At 51.1% G+C, this 20,010-nt stretch overlaps 1 protein-coding gene across 6 annotated transcripts in view; it reads right to left on the bottom strand.

Moving 5' to 3' along the window:
• HS1BP3 (HCLS1 binding protein 3) overlaps positions 1–10,557 on the bottom strand; it is a 54,973-nt gene extending 44,416 nt beyond the window's left edge. For 3 of the 6 annotated variants that reach the window (XM_027113748.1, XM_027113743.1, XM_027113747.1), the window contains exons 1-2: positions 10,458–10,557; positions 5,584–5,749 (exon numbers count right to left, since the gene is read on the bottom strand). In XM_027113748.1, the coding sequence (XP_026969549.1) occupies positions 5,584–5,749; positions 10,458–10,489 (198 nt within the window). In that variant the 5' untranslated portion in view covers positions 10,490–10,557. Of the gene's footprint in view, positions 1–1,960; positions 2,345–5,583; positions 5,750–7,914; positions 8,141–8,397; positions 10,136–10,457 lie in introns of those variants that run through there. The other 3 variants (XM_027113745.1, XM_027113744.1, XM_027113746.1) reach the window with 3 other exon arrangements.
• Positions 10,558–20,010: the final 9,453 nt, after the last annotated feature.

Here is a 20,010-nt window from a genome sequence, read left to right as displayed (position 1 = left end):
AAAAAAAAAAAAAAAAAAAAAATTTATTGAGGACCCCAAAGAACTTTTGTTTATGCAAGCTGTAGTTATTGCTACTTCCCACATTAGAAATTATAACAGAAATTTAAACACAAAGAAAAAAAGAATCTTGTGTCTCTTCTGATAGGTCCCCAGGCCTGGGTAACTCGCTCCTTGCCTTTCTGTCTTGGCTGCCAGGAGACGCAGAACAAACCAGCCGGTTGCTCTGTTCTGACCCACAGGACCCTTGCTCATTTTAACTTTCTCTCACAATCCCGTGGCCCATCTCTCCTGGGCACGTCTCCAGACCTTTTCACAAGAAGCCAAAGGTAAATACTAAATGGGTGAGTTTGTGGTCTTGCCCCCTCCTGAAATTCTCAAGCCCCTGAGCCTCCTCTCTTCCCTCGGCCTCGGCTTCTTCTCCCTGACTGTCCCGAGGTGCTAGCGTCCCCAGGCTTTCCTCCTCAGCCAGAACCTCCACGCCCACATCCACTCTCTGGGCAACTTCATCTGCTCCCAGCCTTTCAGCATCACTGCAAGCTGATGCCTCCCAAAGCAGCCCCTTGGGCCCGACCCCGCCCCGAGGCCCCGAGTTCCAACCTCATGTATCCATCAGGCAAACACTTCACACTGGAAACGTCCTCCTTCCACCTGCCTCTCCCTCCGCTGGAGCCCTTTATCTCAGTGGGTAGAAACAATCAGCCAGTTAATTATGTGCATGTCACCTTGGAAATCCTTTCAACGCTCTCCCTCCCTCCTGTACACCCACCGCTGGCCTGCCCCCCGGCCCCAGGCGTTTCTCTACCAGCCTCCTCACTGAGCTCCCTGTCCTCTGCCCTGTTCCTTCCAATCCAACTCCACTCTCCACCAGGCAGGCAGTGAGAGACAACAGGACCATGTCATTCCACTCCTTAAAGCTCCTGCTTGACTGCCAGACAGGTCGGGCCCCCTGCACGCCCTCTATGACCTGGATGCTGCCTGCTATCACCCTCCTCTTCTCCCACTTCATCCAGGACGATACTCAGCCGCTCACAGCTCCCCACATGATACCCTGTTTCTAGCCTCTGTGCCTTTGCTCAGGCTGTGGGGTGCCTGGGGCACCCTTCTCCCCTTCTGCTGTTCTTAGCTCCGTCTGCTCATTAAATTGTTTTTTTCTATTGCAGTGACACTGATTTATAACATTATACAAGTTGCATGTGTACAACATTACATTTCTACTTCTGTATATGCTATGGTGTGCTTACCTCCAAAGGTTTAGTTTCTATCCATCACCATACAGTTCATCCCCTCTACCCATTTCACCCTCCCCTCTGCCCCTTTCCCTCTGGCAACCGCTACTCTGTTCTCTGTATCTACGTGGTTTTGTTTGGTTTGTTCACGTTCTGTTTTTTTATTTTTTATATTCCACACATGAGTGAAATCATACGGTATTTGTCTTTCTCTGTCTGACTTGATAGGATACCCTCAAGGTCCATCTGTGTTGCTGCAAATGGCAAGATTTCATCAAGTATTCCATTGTATATAAGGACCACAACTTCTTTATCCGTTCATCTACTGATGGGCACTTAGGTTGTTTCCATGTCTTGGCTATTGTAAACAGTGCTGCCGTGAACATAGGAGTGCATGTATCTTTTCAAATTATTGCTTTTGTATCTTTGGATAAATACCCAGAAGTGAAATTGCTGGATGATCTGGCAGCTCTATTTTTATTTATTTATTATTTTTTAGCCACGCCATGCGGCTTGTGGGACCTTAGTTCCCCAACCAGGGATTGAACCCGGGCCCTTGGCAGTGAAAGCGTGCAGTCCTAACCACTGGGCCGCCAGGGAATTCCCTATTTTTAATTTTTTAAGGACTCTCCATACTATTTTCCATAGTGGCTGCACCAATTTACATTCCCATGAACAGTGTTGGAGGGGATTCCCTTTTCTCCACACCCTCATCAACATTTGTCATTTCTTACCTTTTTGATAATTGCCATTCTAACAGGAGTGAAGCGATAGCTAACTCTGGCATTTCCCTAATAATTAGTGATGTTGAGCATCTTTTCATGTGCCTATTGGCCATCTGTATGTCTTCTTTGTAAAAATGTCTATTCAGCTCCTCTGCCCATTTTTAACTTGGATTGTTTGGGTTTTTGTTGTTGAATTCTATGAGTCCTTTACATATTTTGGATACTATTAAAATGCGTAATATCGGATATATGAGTTTTATCTTCTCCCATTCGGAAGCTTGTTATTTTGCTTTGCTGATGGCTCTCTTTGCTGTGAAGAAGCTTTTTAGTTTGCTGTAGTCCCATTTGATTAGTTTTGCTTTTTGTTTTCCGTGCCTGAGGAGACATATACAGAAAGATATTGCTAAGACTGGTGTCAAAGCTAATCCTGCCTATGTTTTCTTCTGAGAGTTTATGGTTTGGGTCTTACATTCAAGTCTTTAATTCATTTTGAGTTGATTTTTATGTATGGTGTGAGATAGCGGTCTACTTTCATTTTCTGCATGTGGCTGTTCAGTTTACCCAAAACCATCTATTGAAGGGACTATCCTTTCTTCATTGTATGTTCTCTGCTCCTTTTGTCATAAATTAATTGTCCATTTGTATGGATTTATTTCTGGGCTCTCAATTCTATTCCATTGATCTATGTATTTGTTTTTCTGTCAACACCATGATGTTTTGATTACTACAGCTTTGTAATACAGTTTGAAATCAGGGAGTGTGATACCTCCAGCTTTGTTCTTTTTTCCCAAGGAAAAAGATTTCTTGGACTATTCAGGGTCTTTTGTGGTTCCATATAAATTTTAGATTTTTTGGTTCTATTTCTGTGAAAAATGTCCTTGGGATTTTGGTAGAGATTGCATTGAATCTGTTGATTGCTTTAGGTAATATGGACATTTTAACAATGTTAATTTTCCCAATCCATGAGCATGGAATATCTTTCCATTTGTTTGTGTCTTCTTCAATTTCTTTCAACAATGTCTTATAGTTTTCAGTGTACTTGGTTAAATTTATTCCTGGGCATTTGTTGTTGCTGTGGTGGCTGTAAATGGGATTGTTTTCTTAACTCTCTTTCTGCTCACTCATTGTCAGCACACAGAAACACAACTGACTTTTTTTAAAAATAAATTTATTTATCTATTTATTTTTGGCTGCGTTGGGTCTTCGTTGCTGCACGTGGGCTTTCTCTAGTTGCGGTGAACGGGGGCTACTCTTCGTTGCAGTGCATGGGCTTCTCACTGTGGTGGCTTCTCTTGTTGCAGGGCATGGGCTCTAGGCACGTGGGCTTCAGTAGTTGTGGCACACAGGCTCAGCAGTTGTGGCTCACGGGCTCAGCAGTTGTGGCTCACAGGCTCAGTAGTTGTGGCTCGTGGGCTCTAGAGTACAGGCTCAGTAGTTGTGGCTCACGGGCTTAGTTGCTCTGCGGCATGTGGGATCTTCCCAGACCAGGGCTTGAACCCGTGTCCCCTGCATTGGCAGGCGGATTCTTAACCACTGCGCCACAAGGGAAGTCCACAACAGATTTTTGTGTGTTGATTTTGTGCCCTGCAACTTTACTGTATTCATTTATTATTTCTAATAGTTTTTGGTGGCATCTTTAGGGTTTTCTATATATAAAATCATGTCATTCACAAACAGTGAAAGCTTTACTTTTTTCTTTTCCAATTTGCATGCCTTTTATTTCTTTTTCTTCCCTAACTGCTGTGGCTAGGACTTCCAATACTATGTTGAATAAGACTGGAAAGTGAGTGGAGCGTGGTGGGCTGGAGGGAGGAAGGGAAAAGAAGGGGCAGGAAAAAAAAAAAAAGAGTGGTTAGAGTGAGAATTCTTGTCTTATTCTTGACCCTACAGGGATAGCTGTAGGTTTGCCATATATGGCCTTTATTAATGCTGAGGTACATTCCTTCTATACTCATTTTACTGAAAGTTTTATAAATGGGTGTTGAATCTATCTCTATCTCTATCTCTCTCTCCTGCTTCTGGGACACCCATTAGCCTAATGTTGCCCTTCCTAAAAGACTTCGATAATTCTCGTAGAATTTTCTCTCTCTTTTTTTTTTTTTTTGGATCTTAATTTTCTCTCCTCTTCTAACTGTATGATTTCTAGATTTCTATCTTTGAACTGGCTAATTCTCTCTTCCATATGGTCTGCTCTATTTCCAATCCTTTCTGATGCACTCTTCATCTTGCTTACTAGGTTCTTCAGATCTAGAATTTCTGTTTGGTTCTTTTTCAGAGTTCCAGTCTCTTTGGTAAAGTATTTCTTCTGTTCATTAATTTCAACCCTGACATTCACTGAACCGCCTTTCTGAGTTTTCTTATAGCCCGTTGAGCTTCCTCTTGACAGTTGTTTCGAATTCTCTATCAGATTGCACTGTACTGTGACTTTAAATCTGGTTTCTGGAGAATCACCATTTTATTTTTGTGATACAGTGTTACTGTGGTTCTTTACGGTGCCTGATGAGTTGTTCCTCTGCTGGTACACAGGAAGCAGCAAACACCTTTCTTCTTTAGGTAAAGCTTTTTTTTTTTTTTTAAACTTCATTCCAACTATTCAACAGGTTAGAGGCTTTTGTTTTCTTTTCTTTTCCCTTAGGTGCGCTACAGCACAAGTTTTTGGTTTCTCTTACCTGAGCTGCCTCTGGTTATATTAGAGGATTGGCACTTTCCAGCCTCCACTGCCCTCGTCAGAGGTGTTGCCTGGTGCCCGCACTGTCACCGCTTGTGCCTCCATGGTTGCTGCTGTCACTGTTGTTGCTGCCTGGGTCAGCGGGGTGGTGGGCACTTCTGCTGTGTCCAGAATCTTGAGTCACAGGTCTGCTTCCACTGCACGGGGTGAAGCTGGGGTCTTGGCACCTCTGCCGTGTCTGGGGTTGTCAGGTTTAGGGATGCCGCCGCTGTGGGTCGGGGAGAGGGGGCCAGACTTGTGGGCAGCTCTACAACTGAAGGGACGGTGTTGCAGGCCCTGCTGCCCAGTCCCCTGTGGCTGCAGGCGCGGCTGAGGCCCGGAGGCTGGCGTTGTGCGTGCCGCCTCCCTGATGCGGCTGGGTTCTCTGGGGCCGCGGGCTCGGTCTCCGGGGCCGGGGATCTGGGACTGCACACACCACCTCAGTTCCGCCTCCGTTGTATGTTCCAGTCCGCCCACCTCTAGATGGACAGATGTGCGAGACTGTTTGGGATGTTTCACTGGCTGTAGACTGAAGGGGAGTGAGAAAGGGAGGGTCTCATCCGCAGTAATGCTGATGTCTCCACCTGCTCTTCAAAACCCAGCTCAGCCCTAACCTCTTCCGAGACATCTTCCAGAACCCTTTCCCTAGGATGGGTTAGGTGCCCCTTCTCTACACTACCACAGTCCTCCCCTCCCCTTGGACTCCTGTCTCTTTACAGGTCTGTCTCCCCACAGACTGTAAGCATCTGGTTCACCGGTGTCCTTACCGCCAAAACGCTCTGGCACCGTCAGGCCGAGTGAGCGCTGGCCAGAGCACTGCTCGCACCCCGATGCTACTCGCACCCTGGTGGCAGGTGTGTCTGCCCAGCTGGAACCCCGGACCCTGGGCACCCTCGGGAGCATCCTGGCGGAGCCCCCAGCTCACCAAGAACTGGACGACATCCTCAGGCCTGTGCTTGGCCGACTTGAATGCAGCCAGACGGGTTACCACCAGGATCTGGTACTCCACGTGCCCTGACATCATCTTGCCCCGTACCTCCTGGTGCTGGGGCACGGTTAGGTCCAGGCCTGTGTGGACATTCTGAACTCGCCTGCCAAAGGGAAAGAAGGCAAAAGAAGCTCAGGTTCAAGTCAGCAGGCTTCTTGAGTGAAATGCAGGCCAGACCTCAGGTGGCCCAGCAGGCCTGGGTGCAAGGCTGCTCCACTGGCCGTTCTCTGTGGTCCCGGCTACCCACCCCACCGCAGCCCAGCCCCTCATAAAGCCTGGCTTCCCAGGCCCCAAGCCTGGGCCCTGCCTTTGGGTCACTCAGGAACAATGGGCTCTCACCAGCAGGAAAACAGGTGACAGCAGAGAAGGTGGGACTCATGGAAAATCACAAACAGCTATAGGTGTCTGACACAAACCCAGCACAAGAGCTCCTGCGGGATTTGTGGGGATGGCGCTCCAGGGGTTCTTTCAAACCAAGGGAAGTGCCTGGCTTTGGGCACACAGTGCAGGAATGAAACCCCACCAGGAATCCGGAGAGAGAGACGCATCTCTTCAGCTAACCAGAGAGCAGCAGAGCCGCTACAGAACCTGCCCAGCTAGGGGAAGATGGAAAGGGCACTGGATACCAGGCCATATCATTTGCCCTGGGGCCTCTGCAAGGCACTGATAAGGCCTGCTCTATGAGGCTTTGAGAGGATACTCGGCAAAACATTACAGTCTTGGAGGATTTTTAAATGCTATACAAATGTACTGAATCACACGATGAGCAAAGAAGTTATGAAATGTTTCCTCCGAGGTGAGAAAAAAGGTTAAATGTATTCCTCATTCTATGTAAGGGTATAATGGAGACCCACGCACACAAACATACATCACACAAGCACCTATGACAGGATATGCCCAGCATACAGTTAGCAGGGTCGAGACCTACTATGTGCCAGGTGGGACTTTCAGAAGATAGGAAAGGGGAGGGCCCAAGGGGTGGGGCTACTGGCGCTAAGACTGTGTCTGGGGCAAGGCCCTTTCCCTCTCTGCAACTCCATCCCAATCCATCAGATGACACCCTGCCCCCAGCACTCCTTCCACACAGACTCCTCCCCTTTCCACACCAAGCATGTGCACTGTCACCATGATGCCATTTGTCACCAACTGGGAGGACAGCCCACCACGTAGCCACATACTACTAAGCATTCAAACCCTTACACACACAAACATATCCACAGGGTGTAAGGTATGCGAAAATGAGCACGAATCACTTAGAAAGGCCCAGGCGAACCTGCCTTCAGGCAGGTGTTGAATGAACCCAACATATGGGCGAGACGGAAAAACACCAATCAGCCCTCTATTCCTTTTGCCAGTAACCAAATGAGCGTCCCTGGCCCTGTACCAGGTACAGACCCGCTGGCGCTGCGCGCCGTGTTACTGTTAGGAGTGCAGGAGAGCGGAGGGGACTGAAGTTGAAGCGGCCGCGCTACCGCAGGCTCTGTTCTAAGCACCTGCCTGCCTGAGACACTCCTGCCTCCCTCAGCCCTACCGAGGGTCACTACCGCTCAGACCCACTTAAAGTCAGAGAAACAGACACAAAAGGGGAGTCACCTGTGCTTGGGCTCAGCGGGTCAGAGGTGGAGCCAGGGTTCACTCCAGGCTGCCGCCCCCCTCCCCGCTGACTGGCGCCTCCCATCAGTCCAGCTTGCTCCTCCAGGACCTGCCTCCGTGACCCCTCCCCCTTTCCACTGTCCCCTCCCCCACCGTCCTGTCGCGCCGCCCCACTGCTGGGATCACACCCTTGGCCTCAGCTCCCCTGCCCTCGCCCCTCAACCCTCCAGTTCTGCGCGTCCCTCGCACCTGTGTCCGGCAGCTGCACGTCACTGGGATAAACGCACAGACGTGCTGACTGGTCCCACCTGAAATTCACTGCCGCAACCTGCAAGCTCCAGCGTGGGGCCTGGCAACCCCACCTTGGTCTCGACCTGGGGTTCTCCAGGTGTGGCCCCTGCAGCATCAGCATCACCTGGGAGCTTGTGAGAGTGGCAGACCCAGGGTGCTGAATCAACTTCATGTTAACAGTCACCTGACCCTAACCCACGCTCGCTCCCACTCCCCGAGGCCCCCAAGGGAACTTTTCCTGTAAAGGGCCAGAGAGTAAATACTTTAGGCTTTGCAGGCCACAGGGTCTCCATTACAACTACTCAACGCAGCCACTGTAGAGCGAAAGCAGCGGAAGACAGACATAAACTTTATCACAAAAGTGAAGTGGTGGGCAGGACTTACAAAAGCAAGTGGTGGGCGCATGGGTGTAGCTTGTCCACCTATGCCCCAGACCAAACTTCTCAAACTGTAAAGTGCATCCAAGCTGCCTGGAGAGCTTGTCAATGTGCACATTCTGATCCAGCAGGTTGGCGGCAGGGCCTGGGAATCTGCATTTCCAACAGCTGTCATGTGATGCTGATACTGGTCTACGTGGTTAAACCCTAAGGTTAATTCTCCCTCTCCTCTTACTCCAGCGGCACCTGACAGTCCCTCTCTGCTCCTTGAAGCTCTGTCTTCATTGCTCCCGGGACCCCCACCCTCTCTCCCTTCTCCGCCCTCCCTGGCCACTCCTGCTCTGCTTCCCTGGATGGTCCTCCGTTCCTCTTTCTGCTCCGGACTCTCCCCTCAAGGCCACACTCCTTCTCCCAGCTGCCTGCCTGACATCTCCGCTTGGCTGTCAACAAGCTTCTTCATGAACGTGTCCAGACAAATGGTGATTCTCACCTTCCTAAACCTGCTCCATCCATAGTCTCCCGACTCGGTCCATTGCAACCTCCCTCTTTCAGGAACTCAGGGTAAGTCTTGCAGTCAATCTTGACTCCTCTTTCCTGTTCTCGCGACCCACATCTAATCATCAGCAAACCCTGAAAGCTGTACCGTCAAAATACAGCCAGAGCCCAAACATTTCGCACCCCCTCTGCCACCATCAGCTCTCACGTGGATCACTGCCAGAATGGTCCCCTTGCTGCACCCTGCTCACCTACCTTCTGCTCAACACAGCGGCCAAATGACCTTTGTGAAACCCAAGCCAGGTCCCACCTCGCCCAGAGCCTCACCTCAGCCTGGGAGGCCTGTCCTGACTGTCCCCTGCCTCCAAGCCCCCAGCTCCGCACCACATCACCTAATGCTCTCTGCAGCTCACGGCACTCCAGCCACCCTGGCCTCCTCGCTGGTGCCCAAGCACCTCTCTGCCCCAGGACATTGGCTCCTGCTGTCCCCTCTGCCTGGTACACTCTTTCTCAAGATTTCTCTTGCGTTTGTCAGGAGTCTGCCCAACTGCCACTCTCTGTCAGAAAGACATTCCTGGGCCACACCATATAAAACAGCATTCACTCCTCCTAGCACCCTATTTCCCTACCACTTTATTTTCCTTCATACCATTTATCATCCCTGACACACCATATATTTACCTATTGTCCGTCGGCCCCAGCAAAGCTCACGAGAGGGACTTCGTGTTGTTCACTACTGTATCCTAGAACCACTCTCCTGGCCTTCACCACCAGCACCTGCATCTGTTAAGGAGCCCTGCCCAGGTGTGGCAGTGAGGGAAGCCACCCACGCCCTTCCCAGGCTCCCAGCACCAAGGTCACACCCCCACTGGTCTGCTGCTGGCGGCCCTGCTCACACCTGCCAACCTCAAAGCTCCTTTTTGCAGGAAATGACACTGAGGCTCAGGGAGAGGAGGTGATTCATGCGGCCCTGGGGAAACCTCTTCTGCCAGCGAGGACACGACCAGCAACCATGCAGAGGCCGAGCAGGTTCTGATATCAGGGTTCACTTAAAGAATCACACATACTTTTCTAGACCTGAAGCCACAGGGATGTTCAGATTACTGCTGGAAAAATAACATTCATTTATGTAAGAGATTGATGTCTTAGCCCAAGATTCTGGGTAGGGGGAACAAGGGCGGAGTGTATGAAAATACTTGAAGTGAGTCACTTGCCAGATGTTAGAAAGGGGGAAAGAATAAAACCATGACCATCCCAGCCTTTCCAGGATCCGTCTTGCACTGGGTCCCCCAGGCCTGGGTCAGGGTGGGGTGGGTCACCCTGCATCCTCTGCCTCCAGGGACCCTCCGCAGGCCTTGGCGGTAACTGCACTTTTCCTGAGCTACCTGTTTGAGCAGCTGCCCCCTCTTCTCTCCCTTCACCTCATTAACCTCCACTCCTCCTGCAGGAGGGGGGCCTCATGCACCCCCTCAGAAGCCGGGGTTACCTCCTGCCCTGTGTTCCCATGGCAACCTGAACCCACTACCCCCCATTCAGCATCTGTCTCCCGAGGGTCTGCGTTCATCCCCGTTTCCCCTGCAGGGCCGAGCCTTGCCGGATTCACCCCGTCCCCAGTGCCGTGCCCGGGGCCTGGCGCACGGTGAGCGCGGACAGGATGCATAACTAGATCTTCGAAGAGAAAGGAAGACAGGTGGACAGGAAAGCGGGGAGGAGAGCCCTCCCTTTGCCTGCTGGCCGGGACCAGCCAGTCCAGGCCTTCCACTGGGTTTTGGGTGAGTTCGTTACCCTCTAGGGACCTCAGTTTCCCCATCTGTAAAACCGGGGGGGGGGGGGGGGGGGGGGAGGGACTCGCCGCCGCCCGCCTCTCCCGCTGGGTGGTGGAGGGGCCGAGCCCAGGTCAACGGCCGGCGCGCTGGGGACGCCGCGGGGCGGGCGGGATCGTCGGGACCGGCCGCCTCCGCCGGCTCCTCCGCCCCGGGCGCACCGGGCCGCGGCTCCCGGGCACCCGACTCCACGTTGCCCGAGACGCAGCGCCGGGCGCGGGGTCTGGCTCACCTGGAGGTGACGAGCACCGCCGGGGACTGCATGACGGCGAAGCTCCGGGCAGGGCGCGCGGTCACGAGACCCGCGGGCGCCGGCGTCGCCGCGTTCCGGGCCCTGGCCCGCCGCCTAGTGGCCACCGCGCTCGGCCGCAAGCGGCCGCGCGTTTCCAGGCCTTTCTGGAACTCTGGGCGGAGACTCGGGGCTGAGAGTCCTGCGCGGGCTCGTCGCTGCTGGAGGCCCCGTCGGAGCTGAGCGCGTCCCCCGCGCCCGAGTGTCCTGGGCCATCCAGAGGTTTGGGTCTGATGTCCCAGCGTTATCAGTGACAGCGCCCGTTTCACTCTTAGGAGTGCCCAGAGTGTCCCGGTTCAGACACTCCTGAAATTATTTGGTTCTCCTTCATTGGGGAGAATGACGGGGAAACAACGCAGCGGTGCTCACGGCCCCAGGGATGCTCGGAGAGAGGTTAGGAGAGTCCAGAAAACAAGGTAAATCAGACCCCTCTGTGGAACGAGGGGCGGTGATCCAAAGAAGCATCAGCCTGACCCCTGAGGCCTTCCAGTGGCTTTTCTGTAAAACGGCCTACAGGGCCCTCCCAACAAAAGCTTCTGAGAACTCTGTGTCTTTCTTCTCGCTCACTAAGGAAATGTTGTTCTGACACTTGTTAAAACAGTAAGGAGGACTTTATTCAAGACTGTGGCAACAGGGCTCAAGACTGACGCAACGGGGAGAGAGTTCAGGCTCAACCCTGAATACAGCAGACACCGGGGTCGATAGCCACGGAGTAGGGAGGGGCCGACAAGGGTAGGGGGATTCTTGCTGAAAGCAGGCCAAAGGCTTAGACATCAAAGGGCGGGGATGAGGAACTTGATCAGAGACCAAGGGTGATCAGATATCAAGGGTGGGAATCCTCTCTAAACTAACTTAGCAGGATTCTTGGTAAGACTGGGCTGGGCAGGCCAAAGACTGGGCAGGGACCAAGGTCAAAGGCCTAGCTGAGAAGAGGGCTCAGAGGAGCCTGAAGTTTGGTCAAGGAGAAGGTCTTTGTTGCCCAAAGTTTCCGTCTCAGAGAGCTGCAAAAACCCTCTCCCCCGCTGTGCGTGCGGACCCGAATCTCCAGGTACCCACTCCTCCTTTCCTCTGCCCCTAATGACACCCGCTGCCCATGCTGCTTCCGGCCCTCTGGCAAGAGGAGGTGGGGCTTCTGCTTGACTGAATTTTCCCAAAAATCCAGCCCCTTGCCCCACCTGCACCGCCCTGGAACTCTGATCAACCAATGTCCCAGCTCTTTGCAACTACCTGTAAAACACTTAGCTCCGGGCTTCCCTGGAGGCACAGTGGTTGAGAGTCCGCCTGCCGATGCAGGGGACACGGGCTTGTGCCCCGGTCCGGGAAGATCCCACATACCGCGGAGCAGCTAGGCCCGTGAGCCATGGCCGCTGAGCATTTGCGCCTGGAGCCTGTGCTCGCAACGGGAGGGGCCACAGCAGTGAGAGGCCCGCGTACCACAAAAAAAAACCAAAAAGAACCCCACTTAGCTCCCCTGGCCCATAGTGACATTTAATCAGTGTGAATGTTTGTGTTGCTCTAATATTTAGCAACTAAAAAGACAGGCCTGTCTGCTCTGCTTCTGCTGCTAGTCAGACTCCATCACAAAACTACTCTCCTGGCTCCCTCGTGGACTTTCCATTCAGTCATTCATTCAATTGTTCGTTCATTCATTCAACATTATCTACTGGGCTGGGCCTGTGTTCTGGGCCCTGTGGAGGCTCTGGAGCCGCTTAGTGACTAGGACGCTGCAGCCCTGTGCTCCCACGGTGCGCCCACGGACCTGCTCCCTCAGCTTCCCCTTTCCGAGCCTCTCTTCAGGGTCTTCGGGGAGCCACTGCCTGGTAGGTGACGGGGCCCCTGGCCTGCCTCTGATGGCTGCCTTTGGGTCCACAGCTGGGGCCAGAGCAGTGAGGTCAAGGGGCCAGTTTCCCTCAGAGAAGCCTTGGGGTAGAGGTGCGCCGGACATAATAGACCCTCTCATCAGAGATTCAGCTGTCCATGGGGTGAGAAATGGAGGTTGTATCACCTGCCACAGTGGCCCAGAAAGAGAAAAGCTCAGTCTGGAAACAGGGCCAGGAGAAAAGTGCAAATCGCCGCAGGTATTCTGTGCTCTGTCCATGAGAGCCCCACTGACAGAGAACAGATGAAGCTGGGCTTAGCGGCATCAGATGCGCGATGGGGTAATGTGCACCGTGTTTCCTACAGGAGGGGCAGCACGGTGTCCCTGTGGGCCTTGGCTTCCCACCCACCGCCCCACCAGCATCGTTATTATCTGTATTTGACTCATTTTCATGAAGAAATCCTACAGTGAAAAGTTTTGAAAAATGAATCACTTTCCCCACGTTATCTCTTTTTTTTTTGCGTTTTTTTTTTGCGGTACGCGGGCCTCTCACTGTTGTGGCCTCTCCCATTGCGGAGCACAGGCTCTGGACGCCCAGGCTCAGCGGCCATGGCTCATGGGCCCAGCCGCTCCGTGGCATGTGGGATCCTCCCGGACCGGGGCATGAACCCGTATCCCCTGCATCGGCAGGCGGACTCTCAACCACTGCGCCACCAGGGAAGCCCTCCAGTTTATCTCTTGAATAGATATATATGTTCATATGCTTGAATAGCTCGTTTCCAATTTGTTTGTAGACAAGATGAGCAATAATGAACAGAAGGATGAGTGAGTGAAAGGGCTGCGGGAACACCCAGTCTGCTGTCTGCTCTGCCTGCCCACCTGCCCGTCTGTCTGTCTGCAGGGCAGAGTTTGAGGTAGCAGACGGCCCCCGTGTCTAGTTTAAATGACATGCCCCACTTCAAAGCAGGCAGAAAGGGTGTGAGCCTCGGCACCCCAGGAGTCTGGCGCAGCTCAGCCCTTGGGAAGGGCCAGCCGGTCAAGCGGTCACCACCGCACAGACACTTGTGGACCATACACCATGTGCTGGGCGCTGAGAGTACAGTGAACGAGGCGCGGTCGCTGCCCTCAGCGAGCTTCTTTGCCCTTAGACTTGGGGTGAGATAGGGGTCAGAGAGGACACTCGAAAGGAGCCAGAGTCCAAGGTTAACCTGAAGAGATGAGAAGGAATAGGATGGGGTAGAAGGAACATCATCTATGAAGTCCTGGAGACAAGAAGAAACGGAATTCAGGGAACAAGTTGGGGAGGGAGCTCAAGGGGGAGGACAGGCGTAGAGACTCATGTGTGTCAGGCTGAGGGCTTCACGCTGACCCTGAGGCCAACTCGAGGCCACCGCCGGACTGTGAACATCAGAGCGGCCCGACCAGCTCTGCTGCCGACATCGGTTTGGAACATGTGATGCTGGAGTTGGGAAGGTGAGTAGAACTGCAGAGCAATCCAGACTGGGGACAGTGGTGGCATGAATTGGGGTGAGGGCCCCCCAGGTGGAGAACAGGGCACAGGTGACAAGGAGACTTAGGAAGTGGAACTGGACAAGACAGAATCGAGTGCACATGCGCGGGAGGAGTCGAGATGCTGCTTCAGTTCGGCTCCTGGGTGTAGCCGGACGGTGGTCCATTCTCTGGGGCAGGGCACCTGGAGGAGGGACACATTCTGGGTGGGATGATGAGTTGTGTGTTGGACAGCTGGTGTTTGAGGGTGTGGGGACATTGAGGTGACTGTGGCTCTGGCCCCCGGGAGGCAGGCCTGGCTGGAGACCCTGATGCGGGGGTCACAAAGCTATTGGAGCTGAGAGTAAGGCTGAGCCTAAGGAGAGGACAGCCCAGGAAGGTGCAGAGAAGCACGCGTGTTCCAGGGCAAGCACAGGTCGGGGCTGCGAAGAAGGGGACTCTGTGTCACTGCTGGGGCTGGTGGCACGCTGCTCACCTGTGACTTGCAGACAAACGAGCCTCACCCCTGGCACCAGGGTTCCCGAGTGCATGCCACAGGGGGACTTGGCACACCTGGTGCCCGCCAAGAATCCCACTGGTTCCCCTTGAAAGAGTGACCCCGTCCCCTAGAGCAATCCCATTTTCTGCCTCATTCCTTCCGCCCATACGCACTCGATTCCGTCTCATCCAGTTCCAGCTCCTTAGTCTCTCCCTCACCTGTGCCCTCTTCTCCAGCTGGGGGCCCCCACCCTGATTCGTGCCACCACTGTCCCCAGTCTGGATGGTCCTGCAGTTCTGCTCACCTTCCCACCTCCAGCATCACACGTTCCTCTACCGAGGCAACCCCATTTTCCGTCCCACGTGCCCCTGTGTGGCTCCAGTGGGTAATTGTATACAATGCGTGGAATGTGGAATCTAAATCTGATACGTTCTGCTTCCTGCCTGACTCAAGGAGCCCCTTCCATGGCTGAAGCCACAGTAACGCAAACCACATTCCCCGCTGCCCTGGGAGGAACGCTCCGGGCCTCAGTCATCCCCCAGGGAAGTCGCTGGACCTCAGGGCAGTGTGGTCAGTTAGAGACACCACAGCCCACAGGGAGACTGATCTGAGCCCTGGTCCTGCCACACACCAATGTTGTCCTGGTTTCTGGTGGGGTGGGTCTTCTGGGGACCTGCTGATTCGTCTCTGTCCTCTGTAGTGATGCTCTAGTGCTCCAGGGGGCTGAGCACCCCAAATCTAGCAAGACCACCACCTCATTTGTCACTCAACAAATGCTCCTGGGCACAGCTCTGGGCCTGTGACCTCTCCAGGCCCCGGGGATGCAGAAGGCCTCCCTGGCGGGGCTCACATACCACTCAGGACAGTTGGAGATGTCCAAACGAGTACAGGCCCAGGGTGCATGGAGAAGGGCATAATATAACCAACTCAGCCAGGGGTTGAGGCATACAGGGGTTCTTCCAGGAGGAGGTGGTGCCGGACTCAGGGCATGAAAAAGTGGGTGGTGTCTCTTTGAGCCTTGGTTTCCTCATTGGTGAAATGGGCATGATGGAAATCTTTAATTCACAGCCCTGCTGTGAGTTAAATGAGATAACATGTGACTGAAATGAGAGGAAATTCAGACACTGTAGATGAGCTACCCCAAAGCCATTCACAGCCCCTTCCTCTTTGCCTACTACCATAGAGGCGCGACAGTTGAAGCACTCATGCTCCCAGCCTCCCTTGCGATTAGAAGGTGCCATGTGACATAATTCCGGCCATACACACCAAAGTTCCTGCAGAGGTTTTACCTTGCTAGGGGAAAGCTCTTTGTACCTTTCCTATCTTCTGCCTAGAAAGGAGATACAATGCTGGAGAGACAGCAGCCATCTTGTGACAATGAGACACAAACGTGAAACTGGGGCCTACATGTGGAGGACGGAGAAGGCTGAGGACCTGGTGGCACACGAACTACCATACCAGCCCTAGACTTTCTTGGGACTTCTTGTGTGAGTGCTTAAACCACTCTAAGTAGGGTTTTCTGCAATGGGTCCCTTATTGGTACAGTCATGAAGTACTTACATGAGGCCTGACCTAAAAACTGTTCAATATGGGGTAGGGATGATTGAGAAGGAGGAAAAGAAGAAGTAAAGTATGTTCTAGGTGGCGGTGCAAAGCCAGGGTGTCTTCAGAGAACCACCGTGTGGCTGGGGAGCTGGGGAGAAGCAAGTGGGGAGGGGTTCCCTCCCGTGTGGGGAGGGAAGTGTGTGGGAGATGAGCCCACACAAAACTCTTTCGTGTACCACTCAAAAGAGTTTACATTTATCCTGAAGCAGAGGGTGGACTCACAGAATAAACAAAAGGGCAAGAGTATTTCAGGGGGACTGGGGTGTGATGAGCCATGTCTGCCTAGGAAGATGACAGCAGAGTCAGGGAGGGCCCAGGAGGGGACTGGAGGTGAGTAGGTGAGGACAGTGAATGTGGCACCCTCTTCCAGAAGCTTTTTTTTTTTTTAATATATTGTTTTATTTTCACAATCACTTAAAATATTTTATTAAAGTAACAAAGCAACTGAGTCAAAGATGTTTATTAAAGGGGACAACATATAGTAATATAGTTAAGGCAGTTGACAAAGTTTTGGCATTAAATCTCGAGAAAAGAAATACAAATTATCCCAGTAGACTTCGGAATCTATTTCATTAGTCCAACTAGTTTTTTTTTTCTTTTTAAATCTTTATTTATTTAGTGGCTGCCCCACGTCTTTAGCTGTGGCATGCAGGACGTTCAGATGCGGCATGTATGTGTGATCTAGTTCCCTGACTAGGGATGGAACCGGGGCCCACCTGCATTGAGTGCAGAGTCTTAACCACTGGACCACCAGGGAAGTCCCTCCAGATAGTTTTAATAACAATGTTTCAATAGCACCGGATAACGCATCTCAGATAAGGCACAATCTTCACCATTCAGAAGCTCAATTCTGAAGCAAAGGAGGCAAGCCTAGGATTTTCTAGAACTATTATACAGAGATAATGCATGCTTGTTGCTGAAAAACTAGAAAATATGGATAGTAAAACATAAAATAAAATAAAAAGCACCTCTCATTTGATACCAGACGTAACAATTATTAATGTTTTTGTTGTTCTTGCCTTCCTGACATTTTTTCTATTCCTATGTATAAGAAATTAGCTTTTTTTTTGGCTACATTGGGTCTTCGTTGCGGTGCGCAGGCTTCTCATTGCGGTGGCTTCTCTTGTTGCAGAGCACAGACTCTAGGCACATGGGCTTCAGTAGTTGTGGCGTGAGGGCTCCACAGTTGTGGCTCACGGCCTCTAGCGTGTAGGCTCAGTAGTTGTGGTGCATGGGCTTTGTTGCTTCGCGGCATGTGGGATCTTCCCAGACCAGGGATCGAACCCGTGTCCCCTGCATTGGCAGGCGGATTCGTAACCACTGCACCACCAGGGAAGTCCCTAGCTTTTCTTTTAAATGATACATGATCTTACTGGCTATACTGTTTTGTAAATTGCTTTTTCATTTACTACCCTGTAAACATCTTTCCATGTTAAATTTCCTCCCAAACCATCATTTTAAATGATTGCTTAGAATATTGTGTGCAAATGTACCATAACTTACTTGGCCAGTCCTTAAGCTACGATGGAAAGGTGATGTGTGGGTGGTGGGCGATGGCTGGGTGAGCTTTGAAATGCTGGCTGATGTTTGAGCCAAATACATGAGGGGGAAGTTTGGAGGGAAAGTGCTAGAGTGTCAGAAAACACTTTGGTGAGTCTCTGTGTACTTTGTTGAGGGAGGGAGGGTCTCGGGAGATTGGAAGAAGAGAAATGAGACCCAGAGTTTAATATCTTTGTGTTATGAAATAAAAAAAATTTTGGGGGAGTTATCTACCTGAGCTCTGGGAGAGATGAATGGGGGGCCCCCAGCCACGTGGAGAAGGCACGTCCTGCTCTGTAACCCAAACCCTCACCAGCCACCGTGCACACCAGTCTTGGGGAAATGATCTTTGTAATAAGGGAAGGAAATGGCACCAGGCATGGGATGCAGAGTTCACAGCACCACAGTTCCAAAAAGTGACAAGTCAGCAGCAATTAGGGAGGAGCATGGATTGAAAGGTGACTGTGGAAGCACAGGCTGCAGGGAATCCTCAGGAATCCCACTGCCTGGTCACAGCAAATCCAGCCTTTTTGTTTGGATATTATGGGAAAGAGGACCGCAGAAGGCTGGGCACACAGGGCTGCAAAGTTTATTCCATGGCTTTGACATCTACCACCAAACTGTCCCAGAAAGGCTGGATGAAGTGTGCCTCCCAAACCCTTTCCAGCCCTGGATTCATTTTCTTAAATCCTGTCGACTTTGTTAAGTGAAAAATGATAGCTCTTGTTTTAGAAGTACATTTATTTGATTACTAGTGAGGTTAAATACGTTTTCACCAGTTTATTGGTCTTAGAATGTTTCTAACTCTCCTGTTTATTTCCTTTGCACATTTAAAAAAGCCCTTATTCTTGTTGATTTGTAAGGATGCTTTATATATTAAAGGTACTAACACTTTGTGATATTATCCCTTATTTATTTTTTAATATTTTCCCCCAAGTGTTTATTTTGAAAAAGTTTCAGATTCACAGCAAAGTGGAAGGGTTCATACTACATCCGTACACCCTTCACCTAACTTGGGTTCTATCTGAAATGGAACCAGCAGGAAGGTCACCTGGACGTAGTGGAGGTAGGGGGCTGGGTGGAGGGAGCTGAGTGTGATGCAAACACAGCAGAGGCCCCAGCCTATTGCAGGGGGAGCTGGGCTGAGACGAGGGGACGGACCTTTATACTCCGGACATCGGACCTCGACAAGTCTCGGATGTGGGCCGTCCCAGGAGGGGCCCGACCTTGGATAAGGCAGCTCTCTTCAGCCAAGATGAGCCCCAGGAAGGACTGAGCAGAGACCTGCCAGTACTCTCAGCAGCAGGGAGAGTGGGATGAGCGCTTCAGTCGTGGAGAGGGGAGTGGGCTGCATGTCTCAGATGCACTGCAGAATTGTTAACATTGCCATGTTTGCTTCATCCTTTCTCTCTCTCTCTGTCTCTGTGTTTTCCTGAAACATTTAGGAGTTGGCTGTAGACATCATGACACCTCATTCTATTGGTAAATACTTCAGCGTGTAATTTCTTAGAACCTGAACATTCTCCTTCATAACCACAATGCCGTAGGCAGGAAATTTGACATTGACACTATACTATTACCTATCATACAATCATATTCCAATTTGCTCAGTTGTCCCAATAGTGTCTTTTATTTACAACCGCTTTCCCCTCCCTCCGCTGCCCATCAAGAATTGGATGGAGGGCTGTGCATTGTATTTAATTGTCATGTTCCTTTAGTCTCTTTGATTCTAACAGTTCCTGGGCTTTTCCGTCATCCATGACACTGCCATCTTTGAGGGGCCCACACCAATGGTTAGGATGCTCCTGGGTTGGGATGTGTCTAACTAATTTCATGGTTCGATGCAGGTTACCATCTGGCAGGAGCACTATGCTGGTGACCCCATCAGGTGACACGTGATGTCAACGTCCCCATGATTGGTGATGTTGAGTTGGGTCAGTTGGTCAAGGTCCATTCTGTTTTTAGAGTTTTTTTACATGCAGGTTTTAAGATTTTTATGTAGTTCCAACCGTGGACATTTCTCTTGGTGGTTGTTTTTACCATGAAATTATACTTAGAAAAGTGTTCCTTACCCCAGGCTGTATAAATATTCACATATTTCCTCCAAATATGTTTTCTCCAATCAATTCCTTGATTCACTAGGAATTAATTTTGGTTTATGTCAAGAGACAAGGGTCATTTTCTTTTTTCTCAAAATACTTAGTATCATTACCCAGTATCATTCATTAGTAAGTTTTATGGAACGCATCATCCTTTCCTCCATTGGAATTGTCACCATTATTGTATTATAAATATTTACAAACATCGTGATTTGCTTCCGGACTCCCTATCCCGTTGTCCTGATCTGTCAGTTCCACTTCAAGCGCTACATGGGAATTCGTTTATATTGAAATCTGATAATGAAGCTCTCCAAGGAGGATTAATTGTTTCATGATGTAAAAATGTGAATCTATTTTTAGAGCAGAAAGAAGTGAGAGAGATCCCTGAGGAGGTAAGAGGGCTGGGATACAAAGCGTGGGTGGAAGGACAGTGACAGACACAGTGAC

The sequence above is a fragment of the Aethalodelphis obliquidens genome, unplaced genomic scaffold (genome assembly GCF_003676395.1).
Source record: "Aethalodelphis obliquidens isolate GAN/ISIS:26980383/991018 unplaced genomic scaffold, ASM367639v1 scaffold12, whole genome shotgun sequence".
Taxonomy (NCBI): Eukaryota; Metazoa; Chordata; class Mammalia; order Artiodactyla; family Delphinidae; genus Aethalodelphis; species Aethalodelphis obliquidens.
The sequence above is the reverse complement of the archived record's forward strand: the minus strand, read 5'-3'. Positions and strand labels throughout refer to the sequence as shown.